This window comes from Scardinius erythrophthalmus (genome assembly GCF_964197995.2).
Source record: "Scardinius erythrophthalmus genome assembly, chromosome: 8".
NCBI classification, from domain to species: Eukaryota; Metazoa; Chordata; class Actinopteri; order Cypriniformes; family Leuciscidae; genus Scardinius; species Scardinius erythrophthalmus.
Window position 1 is genome coordinate 10,096,188 of NC_138228.1, and position 23,249 is coordinate 10,119,436.

A 23,249-nucleotide genomic window follows, 5' to 3' on the forward strand; every position below is an offset into this window, starting at 1 on the left:
TGATGGGAGCAGCATCTGCCGGGATTACTAGTCAGGATGTCATATAGCCCTTTAATCTTTAACCATAAACATGCCAAAGATGCCAGATCTTTATTGCAAATAAAGGAAGCCAGATTGACTGATCAGAAGAGATCAGTAGCACAAGTATGCATGGAAACATTTGGTTCTGATAGACTTCATTGAATAGAGACATTGTTAACACAGATTATCATAAGTAGGAAGGCTGAAGCGAGTTGAGGAATGTGGATAATATTAGTTCCAGAAAAAAAACAGCATAGTTTAGATAGTTTGTGGTCATGGACTGTATCCAAAATTTGCGAACAGAAACTGTTTAAGTATAACGAATAATGTTTTTTAGTTTTTATTAATTCATTTTTTACGATTTTGCTTGAGATTATTTATGATTATTTTATTCTATTGTCTGGCTTTAAATGTGCAAATTTGTGTGTTTTAAGTTTTTTTTTTTTCTAACTGTAACACATTTAAAACAACATGACTAAAAAGTCTGCTTTAAGTAAATTTCCATCAAATTGATATATTCATATTTTGGATTAAGAGATGAAGGACTGGTTTCACAGACAAGGTTTAGATTAAGTCAGGATTAGGCCTTAGTTCAATTAAAACATTTAAGTAGCTTTTGTAAATGTAGAAAAAAAAATCTTTTTGACGTGTGCATATTGAGACAAAACAATGGCACTGACATATTTTAAGATATGTCAGTTAAAACAGGTCAAACATGCATTTTAGTCTGGGACAAGCTTAAGCCTTGTCTTTGAAACTGGGGATTCAAGTTTATATGACAATAAGATGTAATGGATCTTTATACATGAAAATATCTGCTTTTATATTTTAGAAAGAGGGATACTTGCCTGAATATCATCATATTTGGGAGTACAGTATGTCACACAACAATAAATGCAATGATTTCTATACAATGTGAATAAGGAGTGGCTTCATTCAGGAGTTTGCTGACAAGGCAGTTCCATGAGAGCAGGAGTACTCTGGGATTTGAACATACTGGGCTGCACTAAGGGAGATAGAAAGATAGACTGTGACTACACACTGTTTTGAATCATCAGAGTGGCACACGGGTTGCTCCCGTGGCTGAGGGAGGGGACACTCCTATTCCTCCATCTGCTGCAGAGCTGTAAACAATGATGTCATTTCCTCTCAGTGGCTGAGTTGGCGATTTTGGAAACTTAAAAGAGCACAGGGCTAATTTAGAGTGAGAGTGCTACTGTCCCATTTTAGGGTGCATTACAGGTTGCAGCTAATCTAAGCATGTTAAAATATGCTTGAGATGTATCTAAAATGACTCATAATTAGTCATTATTAATATACAACTACAGGTGTGGGTTTATATTTAGCGAGACATTTCCATAGGTGTGTCTAGTCTACATTCATAGACAATGATGGCACGTTTGTAATAAAGTTTGGCTCTACTGACAGACAGGCGTGTTTTTTTTCCATTCCCAGTACATTATACTCTCACCTACACCTGTTTTACACAATTCAGGTAAATACAGTGGTTGTATCACTGATGACTGCTAATGTGTTTCTGCTATGTCTGACAGAGCATGAATAAATATTGCTGTTTTCCTACCATCTATGGAACAAAAATATGGAACAAACTGCATGCAAGTTAAAATTGCATTATTATACATTGGATATTGAATAAATATGTTTATTTTAAATAAATATGATTATATTATATTAATAATATGGGGTGAATTCAGATAAATTGTGCTAGTTTTTAACATTTATGTTACTGTAGCGCTCCAATTTATAGCTGAATTTACCCAATATATATATTACAAAAAAGCCAGTAAAAGAAATTTGCTTTACAGTAATATCATTTCTTTAGTGTGCAGTGGAGTATAAAAGGTGGGCAGACTGGGCACATGTCTCTTGAGATAAACAGCAGCTGTTAATTGCTCTAAACCACTGTCTGTTCATGAGAAGTGACATGTAGAAGAACATATTATTGTGATAATCAGTAATACGATATTTGAAGTATTGACTTGCACCCAATGACAGGTAAAGGTATATCTCTGTTCATTCTAGACGGGGAACTCTCAGGAGTCCTCCATCAATAAATAATTGAAGGACCTTTAAGAGGACAGACAGTAAAAAATAGACAGGCATGGGAAAAGGAACTAGGCTATTTGCTTAATTACAGCACGTGACGTCACAGACCATGACACACCCTAACACAAGTGCTCAAGGGAGCGTGTTACAATTATGAAGGCTATACATAGAAATCATATAGGCTACAGTTTCAGCATCCTTTGAATAATAGGGTCTTTTTAAATAAACAAGTTTCAGAACTGACATGAAAGATTCGTTCAAGAACTGCACTAAGATCTTTTTAGATGTAGGCTAATTTCGCCATTTTGAACTGAAAATATGCTGTCATTTAAATTATGATGTCATTCATACCTGAATGTGACGTGGCAAGAATTATTAGCCTTTTACAAGCCTATTAGACATACAAACAAGAGTGAATGTGTCATGTGTCTAATTTCGACATTTTGAATTGAAAATAGACCTAATGTTGGCTAAGTGATTAATGTAATGTAGCCTATAGTATCAATGTGAGGAAGCAATTAAGAAACATTAACAAAGGCGTTTGCATCATAGTATGCATAGAGATTAATAATGAACGTGTTCATATTGTGAATGGACTTAGCTTAAACTTAGTAGCTTTCGTGGAATAGCCTTCAGTAAATTCACTTTTCTAAGAAAATGATTCATAAAACAAATATCAGTGGACCAGTTATGTTTACTTTCTTTACTGACACAGAAATGAAAAGACTATATCAGTCAAAGCTCAGCTTTCGGAGGGATCGAGACAGCTCGAATTTGGGACATCGGTGATTATAAAACCCTGCCTACGACCCGCTCGCAACGGAACAGAGAATCGTATCTTTCGAACCAATCCGAATAGTAGGCTAGCTTACCGACTGATGGGGTTCACTTTACAGAAAGTTTAGCCTACATTATACAACGTGCTGGAGATATGTTTATAACTTTATTGGTGATCGTTTTTTATGTTAACATAGGCCTACGAGACAGGGTTGGTTTTAATAAATAGTATTGTATCAAAACATCCAGGCTTTTCATCCGAAAGATGCACATTAAATTTAGCATTTTGCAAATGTGACGTTACCTTGTTGAATCAGGTCGCAACAACACAGAACACTAATATAACGCACACTAATATACATCAATAGCCTACATAATAAAAAATATACGGTATGAATGCATGTGTTTTTATTCGAACATTTTACACTAAACATGGGATGTCAGGGGCCACGTGTTGCTGTTGAAACGGTTTTCTGAATTGGTTCTTTGATATGAACTGTTCGAAAGAACCGATTCGTAGAAATGTAATGAGACGGACATCCCATCACTAGTCTGTTGTACAGTCAATGGGCTGTAAGTTGTTGACCCAACGTTGTTCTCCTCCCCGCGTTCATGTGGCTGAAGCGCGTGACTTGTAGCGCCGCTCCCGTGAAAAATATATTTAAACAGCTTCAGTCAGTGCGCGACACCGAGACTGCCGGGCGACAGCAGCGTCTCTTTTTAGCGAATGTGGAAACACAAACATTCAAACGATTAACGGACGAGGACCGACGTGTAGTGGATTATTATTTTTTAATTGTTCCGTTTGGCAGCTGAAGGGTATTTTTCCAGCGGTAAGTGCAGTGTTTAAATCCCTCATTCGAGGATAATGGCTCTGTTGTTGATTTTAGCGAGCTAACGTTAGCTAGCTTAAAAAGCGGCTAGCCGACCATGCTATCAAACCTTTTACTGCATTCCTCATCAATACCCCATTCATTTGACCTATTTTTCTGTTAACACGTTAAGATTCCCGGTGTGATTCGTAGCCAGTTTGTTTTAAAATGTTTTATTGATTCTCTTAAACGCTGAGATTTGGTCCATGTAACCATTATTAGCCCGGCTTTGCTAGCTCTCTATGCTTGTGCAAAGTGAGACACTATTAATGCGATGAAATTAAATGTAATCTAACCAACGGAATTCTTTCCAACGGTAATAATCGGATGCATGCATGCAGATATGCTATTTGTGTTTAATATTTAGTTGTAAGCTTGAGGCCTCATTAATTGACGTTGAATCATACTAGACTATCTCTAAGCGTAAGAGAGATAGCTTGGCTGACAGATACTGTATCATTCTCTGCAAAATAATCCTGGCATTAAATACACATGTACACAGAGACAGGGCTAGCTGGGCTAGTATGTGATGTAGGAACCATTTTATCACCGTTATGGTCAATATAACCTGTAATGATGATTAAGAAATCAGCCCTAAAGAAAACGTGCATAAAGCTAGCCGTCAACCGACACTTGGTGTTGAGTCTCGACATGACTCTCTCAAACCCAAGATGTTACAGTAAAATCATCAGATGTGCGTGTGCATGTGTTTGCTTTGAGACCTAAAGAAGCTTAATGTCCACGAATGCTACACACGGGATTTATTTTAAGCTTCCGCGCTCACAGACGCCTTGAACTTGGCATCTGGATCGTCACACCGTCTTGTTTACAAAGCGACTGCGATTTGCCAGAGAGATGTTTTGTTAGCAACTGAATTGAGCTGTACTGTTTTCGTTGTTCTTTATCCTTAAAGAGCCATTTAAGCACCTCCCCTATCGATTACAGTAATTGAGGTTAAGCTGCAGTTGGTTGAAGAAATAGCTAGATAGGAGAGGGTCAAATCCCTTCGGTAACTAACCTTATTCTACTATCTTTAGAAAGGTAAGGTTGTTATAAACACTGGAGTGTTGCCACAGACTTGATATTTTGCAGCATTGAATATATTTTAAGAGAACCTTCAGGCTACTTATTTAAAGTGCATCTTTCTGTGATCTCATTTGCTGATTGACATCTCTATTGGATTGATGAAGGATTGATTGTCCAGGGTTAATAATAGATATGAACTTAGCTCACAATGCTTTTGAGAAACGCAGAAGGCATAAGCTTAATAATGTATAAACCCTTCTGCCTTGAATTTGGGACGCATTCGATTTGTCTCTGTGAGTCCAGATGCTTGGAAATGCAATCCTTCTCTTTACACACCTCAGCAGTGAACTAGAGATCATGTTATGGAGTGTTCATCACAAAGTTATTGATTATTTCTGTAGAGATTTGTGCACTTTAGTGAGATCTTCAGAAGGCAATGAAAGTTGGTTTTCTGTCTAAATGGTCATGTTTTTGTTTATTTGGGCTATTTCTAATGCCTACGTTTAAAATATGATGTGTTGACTTGCAAGACATTTGTTTCTGTTAAATTGCATTGTTGGGTATTGAGTGTTATTCAATGACTGGAGTTATTTTGTTGTGGCTCTTGTGTTTTCAAACCGTGTTTATGGGGCAGCTGCACTATCACTTGGTCACAGAAATGTGACCAAGAAATGACATTGTCTTTTAGAGTTAGACTCCACAGCTTCAGGCCAGGGTAATGGTGAGGTAATCTGACCCTCTTTAGAATAGCTGAAATGGGAGTATAGAGCAGGGATCGACCATTTCACACTCTCTATCCCATTGCATCGCTCTTCCACTTCTTATACTTCTTATACCCCTCGATACTTCAAAGTGGTGTTCGGAGGCTTAAGCATGGAAATGGCCGAACACCCACAGAAAAACACGAGATATTCTCCATTCATTTTAACTATGGCTGGGCGATATGGCCAAAAAACCGATAAAATTTTAAATTTCAGTCCATATTGATAATTATCACGATAAATGGCAAATCTTTATTTTTCCAATTTAAAAGCACTTTTATGCTCCTTAGTGAAAGTTGTAGAAACCAGACTGTTTTTTTTTTTTGTGGTTTTGGCTCTTTATTGTCAGAACTAGATATTTGCGTAATGACTAATTAATGTTTAAACAGAAAGTCAGCAACCAACTCGTCTAACCCACCACCCGGAGACGGTCTGTATATGCGATCCATTTGAAATTGACTTAATCTATGAAGTCAAATCCCATACTGAATGCTGCTAAAAGAGGTCTTATACTTGTGATGTGCTTGCCTTGCATTATCGTTGTATATTAAACATTCACTGAAAGCATTAATTTAAGCATTATAGACATATTTCAGATATATCAAATTTAATCAATAGGCAGCGCAGGACCAAAGTTCAAACATAATAGCCTATTATAAACATATTTCCTCAAATAAAAGTTAATCCACATAAGTCAGCAGCACATTAAGGTATTGTTCCTTATCACAGCAACCACTTGTATGTGAACCCGCTTTTCGTGTATGAAAAGTATCTGCACACAAGTGAACAATCTGAACGCAAGTGCGTGGGGAAACATCAGATTCTCCTTAACTGTTCACTAAAACTTACGATTAAATTTCATTTGAAATCACCAATGAAATCCAACAACAACTGTCTTGTAAATTTTGTTTCTAAATGCTCGATTCATGACATAAAACTGCATTTTTCAGGCTGGACCAGGCTAACGCGCAGTCCTAAGCGTACCAATCGGCAATTGCCTATTTTGTTTAGAAGGCGGGATTTATTCCGCCATTTTGCACTTTCTCCCATTTATAGTAATACGAGTGCACCGTCTTTCTGTATATAAAGTCTTTGATTGTCCCTCATTACCAGTAACAAGCCTTTAAGCAAGCTTAGTTGACAACACAAATACACAAAATACCTCATTGTTTGCCCAGAGTGCCCACAGCTTGCATGTGGTAATATACATGGTTATAGCTGCTAGTTACATTAGCAGCCCCTGCCCAGAGCTTTTGCTGTATATAGAGTTACAGGATAGAGCTCTAATGGACTTTGTCCATTGAGAAGGTATCGTAGAGATGAGCAAGAGATAATGGATGGGATAGAATCACAAATGAAGTGTGTGCATGTTATGCTTCATTTCCCCCTGTTTGTATTCAGGTGTAGCTTCTGTTTCACTTTTGAAGTGAGTGGCCCATTTGGAGATGAACATAGGGTCAGGCGATATAGCGGTAGACACGATCAAACGGTTGAGGTTTTTGGACCATCGTCACTGTCGTGGTTACACTCGCGTAATGTTGCCGTTCTGTGCAGTCATGAATATTGACTTATCATTTGAATGCGTTTTCAAGCCTTGTGATTTAAAAACAAGTGATTTTAAACCATTCAAGTGCAATAAGTGGTAAAAAAAAGAACTCCTAACAGTATATGTGTGTGCTGTCTTAGAGACGGTTTTTGAGACACCTGAAATGCGCGCACATGAAGCTGCTGCTCATACAATGCGTGAGTACTGAACTCAGTACTCAGAGTACTGAAGTTCTTTAAGTCGCCTTATTGGGCTTGAACGGTTAAATATTCAGTTATGTGTCAAAAATGTTGTCTTTGCGACCTCGTAAACAGTTGTTTATGCATTAAGTTAACATAAAAAGTTGAGAAATAAAGCGTGTGTTGTCAGTAGGGCTGCACAATTAAGCGAATTTCTAATCGCGATTACGATTATGGATGCCATGATTACGTAATCGTTCAAAGCCGTGATTACAAAAAAAATAAAAAAATAAATCTACTTTGCGTGCATTTTGAACATGTTATATGAGAGGCGAATCACAACTATACTTCAGAAAACCCAGCACAATAGGAACTACCAGGCAGTGACGTATGTGTACGCTGAAATAAAAAGTCTTTCACCTCAGAAAAACGGACGTTCCTGTCATGTCAGTCGTTATACTGTGCTCGTACCCCACTCTTCAATTGCACGCGCAAATGCGGCGACGCGTGCTGTGTATAAAGTGCAAAGGAAACTACGAGCCTGCAACGTTGTTACGTTGTAAATTAGTAAGTCACGGAATAAAAGTAAAATACCAATAAATCACGTTATTGGTACGTCGTGTGTTAGCTGAGAAGGATTTGCATGCAGGGATGATTTTCATTCTATTCACCAGGAGCAGTTTCCATGTTTCATTAACAGTTCTTGTTAATATTGTGTATTCACCATGGTAACTGTCATTTCAATATTAACCCCAAAATGCCACTTTATTTTCACTTTGTGTTATTTTTTATATTTTTAAATGACTGTGGTGGCTCATACCAACATTGTATTAAGAAGAGCTAGTTTGGGACTGCTATTTAAAGGGGTCATATAATGCAATTTTTGTACAAGCTAATATGATTCTTTAGGGTCTAAATTAAAAGTTTGTAATATACTTTAATTAAAAATTCTCATTAGTATTGTAAGAAAACACTAATTTTACCTGGTCAAAAACAGCTCTGTTTTCAGCACGCTGTTTCAGTGCATGTGTCTTTAAATGATAATGAGCTTTGCTCACCCCGCCCCTCTGTTCTGTGGGTACACCGTATTAGACATTCTCTGACCGTATCTAACACAATAACCACGTGTTATTCGTTATAAACGTGGGATTATGAATTATATTGAGAACGTCGTACATAGAAAACATGCCGTAATGTACCCTGAGAGTAAACCTTAGACGCATTCATCGTGAAGCCTGCAGCAAGGTTTGCAAATTTCGCAAAGATTAATATAAATACTAATATAAAGGTTAATAAAACATTACACTCACATCTTCTGGAGGTTCAGCAGGAACACGTTGGTAACGATCCGTTTTTTCTCGTTTGTGAAGCTGTCTGGTGTGAAATGATTCGCGCAAACATGAAAGCACAGACGATTGTGGGGAATCCCCGTGAGGGAATCCCCACGTCAATCCTTTGGGCATATCTCTTCAAAAACAAAACTCAGCCACTGCTTCTTCAACGGCTCGGATTTAGGAACATCCAAATGACTGCTGTGTTCCTTATTACATCTAAGAACAGAACACCACAATCGCTTAGACGCCATTCTACTCCAGCATATCAACAATGGCGGACTACTATGACGACAGCTGTCACAGCTTGCTCAGGGCGGGTCTTGTGTTGAAGCACGGCTGTCAATCACAATAGCGGGAGGGGCGTACGATCTTATGACGTCACAATATCGAACGGCTTGATTTCAGAGATGGTCAAACATATAAGGAGATTAAAACAAAACCACTGGATGGATTTTTATCATGATAGGATGGTTGTGTACAGGCACTGCCAACAGACATTTCAGTGCAATCAACTTGTAAAAGTGCATGTACCATTATATGACCCCTTTAATAGCTTTAGCATAGGCCTTGTGTTTATTTCTTAGTAGTCTTTACTATTAGTCATATTCTTACAATTTATGTGTATGGTAAGTAGAAGGGGACACTGTGTGTGTCCACAATTTTTAAGTAAACATGTATAATAATATGCATATATATATATATATATATATTCAATGTAAATTGTGATAATCGTAATTAATAATTAAATTATTAATAATTAAATTCGCAATTACAATTTCAAGGGAAGAATCGGCAGTTATGATTTTTGTCATAATCGTGCAGCCCTAGTTGTCAGTATTTTGTTTTTGTACATTATGGCATTGATTTAAAGCATTGACCAGCTGACACCATCACTTCAGCTGATTTTTACTTTGCTTTGACATGGCAAACTCCCACCTGAAGGAAAGACACACTAAGTCAATCTCTTTCTCATCCACTGTCTGTTCGTCTGTCTGAACAAATCACCATGATAAATACAGCTTGTTATCATTATTAACTTATTTATATTTAATACACATGCACAACGTGTAAAACAAGAAGGGCATAGCCTTATGGGAAAAAAACGCAAATATCGCGGTTGCTTGCATTCCTCTACTAATGCCTGTTAGTAGTACTGGAACTGTTATTTAGTGTTAAATTATTGTAGTTGGTTTAGGTGGCTTAGGTTTTACTTTGAGTATGTAAATTTGTTGTGTTTTGTATTTATTTATATTTACATATTTAAGTATACTTTAAACTTTTAATATATTGTTCAATTTGAAGAATTTTCTAAATAAAAAAGCCGTTCTTTAATGTAATCCACCTCAATCATTTGAGGCACCGGTACTGTTTAAAAAGTATCGATTTGGCACCGGTATCGTAAGAAACCCAAGCGATACCCAACCCTACTGAAATAAGGCTGTGGATGACCTGCTGTCAGTACATGCACTTTACAATGTTCTTGTGTGTAAAGACCATTCGATTAGGCAGACTTAGTAAGGGCAAAAGCCATTTCTCATGCAAAACAACTGTACTGATGATTGTGGGTTTCATAGTAATGTGTGTGTTGTTTTTTTTTTATCCTATATTATTTTCCACTGGAAACTTGTTTTGCATTCCAGCTGTAGTGGAGAGGAGCTCTGGTGTTTACTCTACCCGGAGCACAATGACCTGCATGGAAATATCATGTCTGAGTCTTCATTTAGATGGTAATTCTGGGTAGAATCTCTGCCTTGCCCTCAGCCCTTATGTTTACAAACTTGTGCTTTTTCTGCATTGATTGCAGATTTGTACCATTAACAAAACATCTTGCTGTCAGCATATGGTCTGGGCCTGTGGGGGGCAATGTGGAGCACATGGTGTGTTTGTTTCCAGAGATGAACTGTAATCGTCTTGTTTTACAGTTTGCATTCAATTTTTTTTTTTTTTTTTAATTATTGTACTTTGTCACCCTGGATCTATTATTTTACTCAAAAATACATTAAAAGCAGATCGTATTCACTGACTTCTTACAGTTTAAAACGTGTCATTAAATTCAGAAGATGCCCAAATTTTTGTGATGTTTTCCATTTCTGAATTAAAATAAATACTTTGTGATATTGTAATGAAGAAAAAAAAAACCCATTTTATAAGTTTATTCAATTTAATAAATGACTTATGTTAATTCTTGATTTAATAGTGACTAACAGTTGATGCATTTATAGCAGGGTTCCCACGAGTCCTTGAAATCCTTGAAAGTTTGTGAATCTGAAAGTTTTTGAAAATAAACATACATACAGGTCCTTGAAAGTGCTTGAATTTATTTTGTGCAAGAAGTTTTCTGGAAAAAATTCCATATTATTCACTCCAGTCTGCTAGTGTGTTATTTCGCCAACATTTCGTGTCCTATGAATTCTAGCTTGCTAGGTTCTAGTTTCCCATGTGAGGTACTTTGTGTTGTACGTTGTCATGACGTTCAAGCGCACAAATCTACTGGGTAAAGGTAACCAAGGTGTGGGAACCTTGTTATAAACAACATGCAAGGAGACATTTTTGTTGTGAAAAGATGTTTAACAGATTTTTCCTATGAAATCATGTAAGACTTCATTTGTGTTTTGTTTTTTTCTTGCCTGAGACATGGCAAGATGTTTTTCCTTGTATCCGTGTAGACAAATTGGTGAGAAATTAGAAAAAGCACCTTTACCACATGCCTGCAGGTGTTTCAGCCACACTGTACGTGAGGCAGGACTAGGCAAAACCCTTTTTACATGCGTGACCCGTCACATCTGCCCTTTCAAATGATAATGTAGCAACACTGGAACAAAAGGCAAATGGTCTTTGATAATTTTAAAGGCTTTCATTTCTTTTGTAAGTCCATCCTTGTATTTAACAGCTCTATGATTAACAGATGTTACTGTGAAGATGAACACCATTTGTTGTGGCTATAATGGCAAGGATTTTAATAAGAGGTCTCATGAGCACAGCATTGTGGAATTGAATGTTTTGGTTGTCATGTTATTGCTAGTTAAATCTACAGGGCATGTTTTGACGAAGGTGAGGGACCAAAGGTCACACGAGATGGTCAGAGCCTTGTAGTGTCACACTGAAACGCTGATATGGGGCCACCGTCTGGGCCTTACTGTCAATTTCAAGAGCAGAAAGGTCAGATTGTTTTAATCAGCCCCATTCTAAGCATGCGTGCATGTGCTGGGGTATTTTGGGTAGTGGTGATAGACGATACTTAGTGGTGAATGATGTGGCTGTACACTATGAGCTTCTTTAAAGCAGTTAAGACTTGCGATATTGGATTTGTTGTAATGTGCCACGTTCTCCCTCTCTATGTTCAAAGACATTAAAGGGCCCATAAATCTGCATTTCTATGCTTTTGTGGTTTTGTCGGTGCCGTTTATGAGCAGCGTGTGTAATTGTGGAGTGTTTTGTTTAAGTTGCCGGCTGTCGTAGAGGTGCCATGCTGTAAAGACTCTTTGTCTGGTCGACATGAATAAAGGCAGCGGCTGGAGGAGGAGCTGTGTAATCTGATACGGCTGGGCTCATGAACCGGTCCCACTCCTCGTCCTCAGAGAGAGAGAGAGAGAGAGAGAGAGCATGCTGTCTTCAGACTGGCATTTGACTCCTCAACCCACAGGCAACAGTGGTGACGGTGCAGGCGGGACTCTCCTTCTTTCTGCGGTCGTTCTGAGAGTTCGCTCTTCTGTGCAACAGCATGTTTCTTCCTTCCCCGTCTTCACTTGCCGAACCGACGGGGTATTCTGAAAGTCATGGGAGTGGTCTTTCTCAAACGAGTCCTGGAATGTGCTTTTAAAGGGAGGAAAACCCTATCGACTCGACTCCTTAACCCTGTTTTTAGTTTTTTCCCTCTTCCCTGGGATTGCAGCTTAAGTCTCCTTCCTGACGCTGGAAACTGGATCTACTTGTGTAACATTCCTAGATTACAGCAAATCCTTTTTTCTCCCCTACTTCCCGTACTTTATTTGTACTCCGTATATTCTTTTAAAAAGGAAATCTCCTGCTCTCCACTTTAAGGAACGGCTGCTGGAATTGCGCAAATTGCACGAGTTTGTTGGTGTTCGGGACTCATCCCTTCCTCCTTTGGAGGGGTTGGTGGTGGGGATACCTTACAGTGGCCCTAGGCGACCTGTTGGAGCTGTGTTTCTATCTTGCGGTGTCATTAGAATAAGACTGTAGGAAAACGAGTGAAACAGGAAAGGAGGAACTTTTGTTTTTATGTAAAGAGCATGATGAAGAGTCAGTCTGCTCCCCATGTCTGCTACGGTTAGACTACAGCCTGTGTACTCATGGAAGGGGGTGCTCAAGCTCTTCTCTTGCATTGCGGCCCGAACTTCTAGTAAACCTAAAGGTAACAGAAATATGCTCTCATTGTTTACTACCACCACTAACTCCTAACCACTAACACTATTGTATGTAGTACTAAAAAACAGACATTTTGACAAACCTTGTTTTCTTTGGGCTTAATACATTCCTATGCTTTCTACTGTAGACGAAGGAAACGTTGCCTGTTTTGAGAGACAACACTCTTTTCTCTGTTCTAAAATGCTGAGAACCCTCCCATCCTTGATTTTTGTTTTCTTTGTCTATGTGTGTGTTTGTTGTCATAGTTTGAGTCTATGGCATGCAAGGGTAACTTCAATGGAACTGTCATCAGACATATTGTGTGCATTGTTCAAGCGTCTTGTACTCGGCTGTGCTTTTCTGTTCACTCTATTAGTAGTGTAGTTGTGCATACTAGGATTATACATGCATGTGTTTGGAATTGGTGTGGAGTGTTGAACACTAAAGGGGGACTGTACAGTGAGGGCATGCTGTGACTCGTCTGCCTGCTCAGGGAACTATGACTCACAGACAGGAGGATCATGTGTTTCTGTGGCTTGTATCAAGACATTAAATCATGTCGACTACCTAAGTATTAAAATATTTTAAAAATATGAATACGTAAATAATGCTAAAGGATATATCGCATTTTATTACCAATCTCAAATTTTCAATTTTATTATGCAATTTTGAGACGCAAGGACAGCCTCTCCAGTAACTGAATAACTAGAATTTCATAAAATTAATAATGTATTTATTTTTTGAAAATAAGATTGAAAAAAGACTCAAAAGACTTTATGGGATCTCAATGATGACACTTTTCTAAATGTAATTTATAGAGAAATATATTTTTTCCATTTTTTTTATTTATTTCTTCAAATAAAATTATTTTATTTTATCAATTTCCATTGAAATTAAATGTTGATTAAAACTAGAAACTAGTTACAACATCTGAAAGCATAGGCTAGGTCTACACTTTCGCTCACTAGAATCACCTACATTTCTCAAAAAAATAGGCATGTCCATTTGTCAACTACCCACAATACATTTATATTTCTTTACCTCATCTCACATTTTTATTTTATTTTTTCATTCCAAAGGTTTTCGCTGGTGGCTAAATGACTGCATTAGTTCTATGACATAGAATTGGTCCTGAGATTCAGAACGGTCACTATATGACTTGTGAAAGGCTTCATAAACTTGTCATGATGTTCTCATACTAGCAGCTAAGTCAATTACAAATGTTGATATCAAAACAAAATTGAGTTTTCAGCTTTTAAGTCCCTGTTGGCTTTTGGTCATGCTGATCCATGCAATTGACCATCTGCCAGATTTGGACTTCGACACCTCCTAATCTGCTGAATAATTTCACCAGATACTTTAATGCGTATTGATCGTCCTTCCATTCTGAATGGTTTCTGATGAAATATTGAAGTGTGGCCTAATGTGGAGAAATCAATGTGAAGCCCAACCGGTATTGTGCTCCGCATTAGTCCTGCCCACCGTGAGTATCTGCTTTAACAGGCCTCACATTACAAAAGATAAAAACGGATAACGTTGTATGTAGGGCTGGGCAGTATTTTTGACTTTTTCTATTTGGATAAAAAAAAAAAAGCACTTTTTTTTTTTTCTGTATTTATTTAAAAAAATAATTTGTTTCACATACTGCCCAATGTTGTCTTACAATGTTAATGTTGAAGGCTATGAAAACAAATATATGGTTAAAATGTAAGTTGCCATGTAGGCTAATGCTATATGTGCAAAAAAGGGTTAAAACAAAAAAAGTTTTTTAAAGCAGACGTTAGAATTACTACATCAAAAATGAAAATAGATCAAAACAAAAGCACAGGGTAATTGTTTAATTAGCCTACATTTGATTACTCCATTACAATAGTCATTTACAGTTACTGCTATAATAAAAATACACTTATTTGTAGGTTTAAAATTCTACATATTTTCTACAACAAATATTTTTGCAAAATGAAGTTTAGCGGAGACTTGCTTGCAGAATGCTCGTCCACTCCTGACAGCAAAATGGAAATATTTGCATGACCTCATCATTTACAGATGTAGAATACATGGAAATGTAAGATATGCACCGAGGAAAAACGCGACATCTTAAATGCAATAAACAGTACAAATATCTGTCAGAGCATCTGACGGGGCATGCGTTGAACTACATGCATTAACTGTATCTTACGAGTTATTTTGAATGATATAAAGCATATCTCATGTTTAGGACAATTTGGACTCACTCTCTGTCCTCCGCTAGTTTTCAGATGTGCTCCACACTAACATATATTGATATAAATTGAATTGCGATATAAATTGTATTGCCTCATTCTGTATAGTTTATAAAAATATACTGATATAGCGTACAAACTCGGTATACCGCCCAGTCCTAGTTGTATTCATAGGGGCATTAAAAGGAGGTCGGTTAGACGGGTGTGTCTGTTTCTCTCAACATCACGGTATGAAGAAATATCTGTTTTACTTGTTTTGTAATTGTATTGTTCCTGGCTTCATTGACTCTTCTGTTATTATACTGTATTGTACAGTTGTTGCTATAGAAAAAACAAAGGTGTTGGTGTTTAGAAAGTCATTCTGGTCTAAGAAGGATGCTTTGTTGCTAAGAAGGATTTGGAACACTTAAATAGTTTAGTTGGCGTTGGAACTTAATGACACTTTAACAGCATGAAAACAGACAATGAAAAAAGTCTAGATCTATCTATGCATTTTTACAAATCTAACAAAACCTCTCTCTCTCTTTCCAGAGGTCCACACATTTCAAGGAAAAAAGAAAGACGTACTTGGGAATCATATGGACGAAGGCAAGTATTCAGTTTTATGTTCTCACTGTGCATGTTCTGAAAATACAATAACAGTAAACAGAACTCACTCACACTGTTTGGGTAAGCCAAGCAGAATCCTCTGCCAATGTGCAGGCTTTTGGAAATTTAGGTTCGTTGAAACTTGCAACAGGGTTGGGTATTTTTTGGCTGTGATGCTTCAATTCATGTTCAGCTGATGTTTACATCAGCTTGAGTTCATGGGGATGTGGAAGGCTTCTTAGTGGAGCGAATGGAGAAGTGGCAGAGGAAAGATAAATGATAAGGGTTTGTGCCTGTATTCACTCACAGTCCTCATCAGATCTGTACCATCAAACTCCCATTCCCTCTGAGCCTGTTACCACAGGCAGAACCATTAGACATTGCAGAGTGACCCATCTCTACCAAAACGATCCCTTGTGGGCCACATCACGCTACCATCTCCTTGGCCTTAATCTTTTCATCCACCAGAGCCCTGAATACATCATGAACCTCTTGTCTGTGCCTTCCATCAAATCTAGAAGGGCTTCTTCCAGAGAACTGTTCCAGAACGCTGTTTACAAATGAAACTAGACCAAAAGCAGTTCATTTTATTGGAACGTATCCCAGAATATATCCCACAAACCCTTTCTGCAATCATACATGGCAAGGCAAGGCTAGTTTATTTATATAGGACATTTCACAAACTATGGCAATTCAAAGTGCTTTACATAGAAAGGAATAAAAATAATCACAAAATAAAAGCAAGGAAAATTAAAACATTCAAAATGCTTATTAAAATATCACAATGTGGTAATTCAAAGTGCTTTGCATTGAAAATAAGCACAAAATAAAAGGGAAATTAAAACGGTTATAAAAGGAATTAAGAGATAAATGATAGTTATAAAATTAATTAGAGTAAAATGAATTAAAGTAGTAAAAAGATGATACATAGAATAAACTTCTCATCTGGCAAAACACCAGTATATCTTATTTTGCATATAGTTTTACTCTTACACTGTCTCTGTGGTGTTTATTCGGCGCACCTAAGAATTCCACACTTCTCCGATGGACCCTATTTTTTCCCTGACTGACTGACTGACTACAAGTGTACTGTACAAGCTTGTTTCCTATGCGTTTAGGCACATATAAGCCTCATAGAGAAAGTGAAAGAGCTAGTCAAACTTGAATCCTAAATTTAAATAGCACACAAAGCTTTTATTATCCATTTTGAGAACTGACTTCAGATCTCAGGAATAAAACTAATTCCCATTACAGAATGTTGCAGACCACTAACCACATTACAAAGACTGCAGCAAGCCTTAATCCAATGGTAACTCCTACCGAGTGAACAAAGCTTTTGACCACAAACATCTCCATGGAGTCTGGCATCAGACCACATCATTACTGTACCTGATAAAACTGCAAGACAGAGTTGAATAAAACTTGCTAAAATTTGCTAACCTTTTTATGTACTAAAGTACACTGTTAATTAGCACTACCATCAATTTATGCAGCTGAAAATGCATATTATTATGCCTCTCGCTTTACAAAGTGTTGCATTCATAGTAAGAAACTGTATTCAAGTGTTTAATTAATGTAGATGTTTGTAGCAGAGGTTAGTTACGCAAGTGCCATTGAAAATGACTTTCTTTGATGTTAACATCTGGCAATATCTTAGCTTACAAATAATCATGTTATCATGACCAATTTCATAGTTACATTTAAATAGAAATCTTAAGATGCAAAACTTTGAATAAAAGTTTTTTTTTTCCTACATATGAATCTTTTTTTTCCATATATTGTCCTAATTGTTTCAAAAGTTTATTTTACTGAAGTATGAAGTAATGAAGTTACAAAATTGTAATAACCTTTATTTAAATTTAAGATATTATTTTAGGCTAGAGCTCTCTTTAATTAGAATTCTCACTTTATGCAAAACTTTGAAAGGTGAGATGCACACTTAGCCTATATAATATGCGTTTACAGCTTCACAGATAGATGGTGGTCCTTGTGATCAAAAGCTTTGTTTACTCAGTAGGTCTTAGTATCGGGTATGCAAATGCAAATTCTTGGCAAATGCAAGTTCTTGGCCAAAGCATTCCAAGCAAGTAGTGACATTGTACATAATACAGTTTTTTAGGCGGTAATGCTTTCAATTGTCTGTGCCATTAAACCAGATGTGTTTTAAGTAGCTAGCTATAAACTTTGAGTTGCCCTTTTGAGCTTTTTGCTTAGTGTATTTTGGTCCTTGGACTTGTCCAACTGCCTTGCTTGGACTCAGCACAGCACTAATGCTGATGTTACCCTCAGCATTAATGTTGATGTTTTTTGCTGAGGCTCCATTAATCTGATGTATTAATCTGAGACACAAAATAACAGTCTGGGACATTGCGCCATTTTTAAACTCCAGCTTGTGCAGCGTAGGCCAGTTGCATTGCCTTTTGTTCTTCCTAACTCCATTAGAAGACCTGACAACGAGTCTGCTCTAACCACTTCCTCTAGGGTTACAGGATTTCCTGTTATATGTGATGGACTGCAAACTTTCCACTGACATAGCAGCTCAGCACTGCTGGAGAAAAGAGACACCACAGTCCTTTTGATTCCTAGACGAAGAACTTCACAAATAGAAAATTCAGCAATGCCACAAGGGCTCTTACCACGCTTTGCTTTCTTTACAAATCCTTAGTGAAGGCGACTTTTTTTTTTTTAACCTATAGTGAGTCTACTATATTTATGTGCCATATAATTTTTTACAGTGCTTTCTAGACTCACTGAAAATGCGTAGGGAATCTACTCTTGGCACAGTGGACTAAAAAGAGAAACCAATTGCAAACCATCACATTTACATTATAGCTTGCCTAAATAGTAGGCTAATGCATACTGGACATAAAGCCTTTTTAACATTGCATTGATTTAATGATTGATTAATTAACACTTACTCTTGCTCATTACTTTGAAGGTTATTTAAGATGAGACTATTCATGAGATGAGGAACATGATGTTTAAACATGCTGCGTTGGAATGCTTCCGCCCCCAATATATTTAGTTTTGGCAGAAGCGGGATATTTTGCCTGCCAACCACAACTTACAAAAGTCAATGTCCATAAATAATCCTTTCTCAAAAGTCAAGCTCTATCTCTCAAACTATTCCCTTTCAATTAATTTTCACTTTTTTTTCTCCTAGTGAGACTCATGCATCACTTCAGCTGTTGTTAAAACCTCAGCTTAATGGAGCAGCGCTGTTGTAACAGTAGTGTACGACAGCCATCAGCTGCTCCGACTGTTTCGTGGTGGGAGGTTGGCTTACTGTCTCTTTGGCTTAACTTCAAGCAGACAGGCTGTCTTTGCTTCTCTCATTGTATCGGACATCTGCTCTGGATATGGACACGCATCTCAACAAAAGCCAAGTCTGTCCAGTCGTGCTTCTGGAGGGCCAACATCCTGCAGAGTTTAGCTTCAACCTGCCCCAATACACCTGCGTGGAGTTTCTACTAATCCTGAAGACCTTGACTAGCTGGTTTAGAGTGGTCCTCCAGGACCAGGATTGGACACACCTGAAACAAGTTAACAGGTCACCTGTAAATTGTTTCTTTAAAATGTGTACCGTTATTGGGGGCTCGTCTGGGATTCGACCACACACCTCCTGCACTCAAGCAAGAATCATAGGTTCATTCAGACATGCACAACATGACTTGTGACTTGTCCAAGTAAGACTGTTCCTGTTGTTCAAACAGTGCAGTTTTGTGCTAGACTATTAACACCAAGATTTTGGGTTAGATTCTCATGAACTTGAAAATGTATATCTTGAATACACTGTTGCTTTGGATACAAACATCTGTCAAATGATATTGTAAAACGGGTCCTAAAACAACAATAAATGATGCAAGAACATAAGTTTAACCCTTCATCTAAAATCTGAGATTTCTGATTGGATGATGTTCCATGACCAATGGATGTTGATCCAGGAACATGTGTATCATGTTAGGAATCCATATGATTTGTAATGATACACTTGGAAATATATGTTTGTTGGCATTTCTAATCCCTTAGTCTTTGACTACAAGCCTAGAAAGACATTGAGGGCATGGTGTTAGCTGTTGTGCTTGGACTAATTTTGGCCTCAGTTGTTATACTCTGAGAGCTGCTCATTGAGGGGGCTGAAAATACTTGGCTTTATCAGAGCAGATGTGTTTACTAGCAGATTCTAAGCCACCTACATACACGCACAGCTCGCCGTCTATCCACACCCCCACCCTCCTTTCTGGCACTGTCCTTATTCCTCCACGTGAGACGATTTACTATTCTCTGGTCCTGCCACACTGCTCCTTTGTTCTGTAGTCTCTTTATTCCTCACTTAATTGATGTCTGTGTTAAATCTGCAATCATTCTTTTTCATTTGCTCCCTGGTGCTGATTTACAGTTGCTCTTGTGCTTCCTATTAACTGACGTGTAGAAGTAGGATATATATAGCGGTAGGGTGTTACAGTTGGGTCACTCCATTCCTTTTGTCATGAATAAGGCAAGAAGTCCTATACTTCTCTACACAGGTTGTCCCATACACATTCACACTTCTCACAGCAGCTTGTTGCCATAGGAACACTCTTGCAGCAGACATGCGCTCTGGTCTTCTGAGTCCATTCTCCATGTCTGGGTTAAAAAAGAAAAAGAAAAAAGGGCGAGGCGTGAAGATCTGTGCATTTTACTCATGCCAGAAATAGCTGCCCCGAGTTTTCCCTAGAGGCCCTTGTCTGACTTATCGGTGGCACTAGACTGCTATATCTCTGAGCCACTGAGGGAGAACAGGCATTGCCTGGCTCACAGCACTGTTGAGACTTTTTCATCGCTCTTTGGAGTTCATACTGGTTAAATCAGCAGAAACGTGTACATTTTTACCCTGAGGCTACATTCTAAAATGTCTACTTCATTTTCCAGAAGCAGAAGTGCTCAGATCAGTGCATTAGATGCCAGCTGATCTCTGCTGTCATGCATAATGCAGTTGCTTAGCTGGTTGTGGATGTTCCTTGTAAATGTGTGCACCTCCATTTCTTTACGGTCGTCTGTTAGCCAAGCTAACTCTCTTCTTTATCTCCTTTTCTTTAGAAATGAGTCGTCAGACTGCCACAGCGCTGCCCACAGGAACCTCTAAGTGTCCCCCTTCTCAGCGCGTCCCAACCTTGTCGGGCACCACCGCATCCAACAGTGACCTCGCCAGTCTATTTGAGTGTCCTGTCTGTTTTGACTATGTGCTGCCGCCCATCCTGCAGTGCCAGAGCGGCCATTTGGTTTGTAGCAACTGCCGGCCCAAACTCACCTGCTGCCCCACCTGCAGAGGCCCACTTGGGTCAATCCGCAATTTGGCCATGGAGAAAGTGGCCAACTCAGTGCTTTTCCCCTGCAAGTACGCCTCATCAGGCTGCGAAGTTACCCTACCACATACAGACAAGGCTGAACACGAGGAGCTTTGTGAATTCCGGCCATACTCTTGCCCTTGTCCTGGCGCCTCCTGCAAGTGGCAGGGATCTCTCGATGCCGTCATGCCTCACTTGCTGCACCAGCACAAGTCCATAACCACGCTACAAGGTGAGGATATTGTCTTTCTGGCCACAGACATCAACTTGCCTGGGGCAGTGGACTGGGTCATGATGCAGTCATGCTTCGGCTTCCATTTTATGCTCGTGCTGGAGAAGCAGGAGAAATATGATGGCCACCAGCAGTTCTTTGCCATCGTGCAGCTGATCGGCACACGGAAACAAGCGGAAAACTTCGCCTACCGGTTGGAGTTGAACGGCCACCGGCGGCGGCTCACCTGGGAGGCGACGCCACGTTCCATCCATGAGGGCATTGCCACCGCCATCATGAACAGTGACTGCCTGGTGTTTGACACCTCCATTGCTCAGCTGTTTGCAGAGAATGGCAACCTGGGCATCAATGTCACCATATCCATGTGCTGAGGACTAACAGCCGTGCATACTTGAACACACACACACACACACACTTACAAACATTAAACCAGACATTTCAAAACACCGCAGGATACCTTGAGTTGTGCTTGGGGGACGGGGGAGTAGCTAACCTAGGGAACTTTTTGCTGTTGTACGTTCCAAGTAGTCATCAAAAAACTGTAATTGGTTGGAGCTTCGCTCATCCAACCTGACTTTACTCCTGGGTTCTCAGTTTTATGCTACAATATTATATAAATTAAATAATTAATGTATTCTACATTTTTGAGAGCAACATTCATTGCCCTCAAAGGCATAGGAAAGCCACATATGTGGAATGGACCTTTGCAGACGTGGCATTTGGAACAAGGGTTTGAGGAACAGCACGCAGAGCTGGATGGCGGTTGGGAATATTGATCAATTTTCCCAAGACGTTTCACATTTCAGTTTAGATAAAACACTAACGTTCATGTTCAAATATTAGGTTTTGTTTTATGTCCCCCCCCCCACCACCACCACCACACCTTTTCCCCCCTCTAATTTTCCCTACCTTGAGTATGATACAGAAAGGTTCTGATAATTGGTGCATGACCACTGGATTAGTTATAACAAGTCCAGATTTCATTTTAGAGGTCTTGTTTGTTTCTGCCTATCATTGCAGTGTTTCTCCTGTTTGTTTTTGAAGGGATAGTTTCATAACTTGGCACACGCACATCAAGCCAGGTTGTAAAAATAGTCAACTTTTTTTTTTTTTATTTTTTTTTTATCAATGCCACACTTCTTTTGTTATAATATCAAAAACTCTTTAACGGTTAGATTGAAGTTGTGCAGTACGCATGAGATCATAAGTTTTGTTTCCTGAGATGGGAGCCCTCCATTACAAACAGTGGATTAAGCACTGCACTGAATATCAGGCTAGGAACAGGGGCAATTATTACAGTTATTATAATGATATTGTCATAATTATCATTTTGTAATGACTTATAAGGAAATGGAATGAAAAGGCTGTTGTAACCTTGTGGCTAATCTTCAGTGTTTGTAGATAGTGTTGTTCTTCAGAAGATCTCAGTGTCTTCTTTTTCTCTTTTTGTAAGTCAATATTTTTGTTGCTGTTGTTCTTTGTATGTCTGTATTTCTGTTTTTTTTTTTTGTTTTTTTTTTGCAAGGATAGGGTGAAGCAAAGCCAAACATCTCTGTGGATACATTGTACTGTTGCTAGTCCTGATCTCTAATTTTATTTGTTTTATTGTTTGTTTTGTTCTATTTTGCCAGTAAATAAATCTATCTTTTTCATACCCATTTTCTCACTCCTCATTCTAAGCTACAGCTGTTGGTGATGATGGCTTTATTTGTTTCCCCCTTCTCCTAATGGGTGAGAATGGGTGACGCAAACGACGCGCTACCAGCTAGATGTTTTTTCATCATTACTTTGCATTGTCCATGTTTGCTTGACTGATAATGGGGAACTAGCTTTTTAACAAACCTTAGAAACCTTTCAACTGTAAGTGCTGTGTTTTAGTGTAAATATTTTCTTTTTCTTTTTTTCAAAAATAGTTTAATAGCAAAATGT

At 38.4% G+C, this 23,249-nt stretch overlaps 1 protein-coding gene across 3 annotated transcripts; it reads left to right on the top strand.

Annotated features, from left to right (window-relative positions):
* Positions 1 to 3,383: 3,383 nt before the first annotated feature.
* On the top strand, positions 3,384 to 22,974 carry siah1 (siah E3 ubiquitin protein ligase 1). Of its 3 annotated transcripts, none has more exons than XM_081372948.1 (3): positions 3,384 to 3,698; positions 15,705 to 15,761; positions 20,841 to 22,974. In XM_081372948.1, exons 2-3 carry the CDS (start codon positions 15,752 to 15,754, stop codon positions 21,689 to 21,691), a joined length of 861 nt encoding a protein of 286 aa, XP_081229074.1. In that variant the 5' UTR covers positions 3,384 to 3,698; positions 15,705 to 15,751; the 3' UTR covers positions 21,692 to 22,974. The 3 variants fall into 3 exon arrangements, with proteins under 3 accessions (XP_081229074.1, XP_081229073.1, XP_081229075.1); XM_081372947.1 differs by lacking the exon at positions 3,384 to 3,698 and adding an exon at positions 12,223 to 12,958; XM_081372949.1 differs by lacking the exons at positions 3,384 to 3,698; positions 15,705 to 15,761 and adding an exon at positions 19,118 to 19,311.
* Positions 22,975 to 23,249: the final 275 nt, after the last annotated feature.